Source organism: Mustela nigripes, chromosome 9 (genome assembly GCF_022355385.1).
Source record: "Mustela nigripes isolate SB6536 chromosome 9, MUSNIG.SB6536, whole genome shotgun sequence".
In the NCBI taxonomy this organism is placed as follows: Eukaryota; Metazoa; Chordata; class Mammalia; order Carnivora; family Mustelidae; genus Mustela; species Mustela nigripes.
Genome location: NC_081565.1, coordinates 47,382,219 through 47,385,325, shown reverse-complemented (window position 1 = coordinate 47,385,325; position 3,107 = coordinate 47,382,219). Strand labels below are relative to the sequence as shown.

Sequence of the window (3,107 nt, the reverse complement as noted above, 5' to 3'; positions counted from 1 at the left end):
CAGGGTGGTCTCTGCTTATGCATTCCACCAAATCGACTCTCAGGAAGGTCAGCAAAGGCTTCTTTGTTTCTGACATCACAGGCAGTTTCAATCCACATCTTCCAGGAATCTGCTGATGGTCTTTGAAGCACATTTACTTCCTTGAAGACACTCACCAGCATCCTCCCTTATCCCTGTGCTGTATGGCCAAGAGTGCACCGTCTCCTTTGTGGCTCTTCTCTCCTGTCCCTTCAATGGTTGAAGAGCCTCAGAATCAAGTTTTGTCTGTTTCTCATATGACACAGTCTCCCTGTGTGACCACCTCTGTTTCTGGCTTTGCCTGCTAGATGTGGACATCAGCCGTGGCGTTTCTTGTCAATTGCCAGCTCACCTGCCCCCGACACCGGACATACGTGTCTCCATGTCTGCCAGTGACCTGTCGAGGGGTCCACAGATTTTCTGTGTGCACTTCCTGTGTGCTTCTACCTCTCTACTCAGGCAGCAGGTGAGAGAAGTCACTTCCTTTCCTTCTTCATTAAAACACTAAATAAGAGGATTGTTTTTAGATCCCATCCCTACAGCAACCATATATATATATATCCCTACAGCCAAAGATGTAGACATCAGGATCTGTATTTATTATGTCCTGTAACCTAAGGTCAACATGCAAGTTGTCTTAGAGAAAGTCAGTTGTCATTTCCAACATTAATGCAGTATGACGGTAAATGCATTCTGCTGTCCAATTTCCAACAGAGTTACACAATCAGACTGGTGTGACTCTTTGAAAACCCTTTTGCCCTTAAAGTTCCATAAAGAAAAAATGATAAACTGATTACATATTATAAATATATTTTATTATATTCTGCTATGCAAAGGTGCACATCATGTTATATGAAAACTGAATCCTATCAATATTTACATAAATAAATATTTAAATAGATAAATAGACACGAGCAAGGTCATTTGTAAGCAACTACTGCTTGTAGAGTTGACATGATCTGAAAACACGTGACAAATTGCCTGTGTTCATGTCTTCACGACAGCAGAAATGTGAATCTCTGACATGCCAGAACTCCAGAATGTGTGATGTTATTAGTCAGAAGGAATCATTTCCATGTTGAAAGGGGTGTCACTTCCTGCTTTTTAGTCTCTTATGTAAGGCTGTTGATGCATACAAGGGTTTCATGATCTCTGCTCGGACCATCTCCCAGGCACAAGGGCTGTATTGCTTCTCTTGCAGATAGAGGGAGATTCTCTGGAAGTAGTTCCTCAGGATGGAGTCCCCATTCACCAGGGGCGGCTCTCCCACCCCTGCCTCCAGCAGAGGACAGGCTTCCAGGTGGCCCAGCTGCTCAGAAAGTCCCGAGCACAATTCCTCCAGGAGGGTCGTGTTCCAGGGAGCAGGTGAGGCCTCTGTGCAGAAAAGGTGGAAGGTCTTCTGGTTTGTCACATGGATGACAGAGAGGGCTTGAGCCTTCTGCAGCTGCTTGTTGTTGAAGGCCCCCTGGGGGAAGCCAAAGTCGTTTGTATAGTTGTCACAGGAGCTAGCAGACAGTCTCCTCATTTGTCGCAGGAGCATCAGGGCCCTCCAGTGCAGCAGGTCGTGGTCCTGAGGCAGGTCACATCCCAGAGAGTCTAGGGAGTGGCAGCTGAGCACCACCAGGGCCACCAAGAAGGAGCAGGATAGGGCCATCAGGGATCCTACCGATGCTGTTGGCCTGGCTGGGGTTGGCACGTCTGGGAACCGTGGCTCTAGCTCCTCTGAACATCTTCTCCTGTGCGTGTGACTTAAGTAGGGGACACAGGAGTTTTCGATTTCTGAATGTTTCCCTTTCTTTCTACTTCTCTTTTTGCTTTCCTTTCTACACTTTCTCCTGGGATGTAGAGCGTGGGTTTCTCAACCATTTCTTCTTCCTATTGCCACCTCCTGTCACAGTCTTTTGAATATTTTTGTTTTTGAACCTTCCAACAAAACTTGGTAACATGGATCTACAGTCTATATAGTTATGTATGTATAGCTCTGCTTAATAGATTAGAAAAGAAAGTGTTCATTTTACTCCGTTTATTTAATTCAGTGTTTAGATGGACAAAAATTTCAACTGAGAACTATATTTTAAGCTACTTATTCTTTACTGGATATCTAAATATGATGAATGACTTCTCAATTTTTCTTATTTAAATGGAAATATAAAAGTACAATGCTAATTAAGAATTTGTAGAAAGACATAATAATATCAGTGTCCCTAGATACTGAGAATCATTCCAAATTGCTAACAGCCAATGAATTATTCAATTATTTATTGGATGTTTTTTTTGTGTACTGTATTTTCATGGCCTCAATTAACTTCTCTTGCACTAGATACTCACCAAGTTATTATCAAAATATTTTTTCTATTTATACCAGTTAGAATTCTTGATGCAATGAATAAGTTTTGAATAATTAAATGATTATGTAGAATCAACTTGTATTTCATTTCCAAAGTCCACATCACAACAAGGCTCAAACACCAGCAACATCCACAAGACAACCCATGGCATGTTGAAGCCTTGTTCCGAACCCTAAAACTACTTGTTACATTGTTGGAAGCAACTGGACAAGTGTTCCCTCTGGTTGGGGGGATGCCGTTATGTGGGAGAGACCAGGCCACTACAGAGCAGGGTGGACGGGAAATAGCTCACGACCATGGCGAACCTGAAACAACTCAGGACTTTCTGCTCACTTTTACTGGGAATGTATCTGCTCTATTTTTTTTTTAAGGGTATTTTTGTTGAAGTTCATGGCTTATAATGCTAGCAGAGTCTGTTCATTCCAGGAAAGTTTTTGTTTGTGTTTGTTTGTCTTTCTTTGCTTGCTCTGGAGGAAAATCTCCCACCAGGGGACAGACTTCTACATACAACACGAGCCTGTGTGCACACCTGGTCACTGTCTAGCCCACCTTGCCCCCTCGCTGGCAGCATCCCCTAAAGACTGTGACGGGCCACAGAACAGCAGCCTCCTGCTCCTATCTCCTCTCTGCTCCTGCCCCTGTGACATCACTGCAGTGGGGACATTTCCTCAGGTCAACAATAGTCACCAGGAGAAAAAAAACAATAAGGCTTCTGCTAGGAGAGTTTTGAAAAAATCTGGA

General features: G+C 43.4%; 1 protein-coding gene across 1 annotated transcript; it reads right to left on the bottom strand.

The window, feature by feature from the left end:
• Positions 1 to 1,108: 1,108 nt before the first annotated feature.
• LOC132025116 (interferon alpha-1/2-like) lies at positions 1,109 to 1,672 on the bottom strand. The gene has a single exon (XM_059412284.1). It carries the CDS (start codon positions 1,670 to 1,672, stop codon positions 1,109 to 1,111), a length of 564 nt encoding a protein of 187 aa, XP_059268267.1.
• Positions 1,673 to 3,107: the final 1,435 nt, after the last annotated feature.

Bases quoted from the DNA above. Each gene is read 5' to 3' on its own strand.
- LOC132025116 (XM_059412284.1), bottom strand. From the start codon at position 1,672: ATGGCCCTATCCTGCTCCTTCTTGGTGGCCCTGGTGGTGCTCAGCTGC.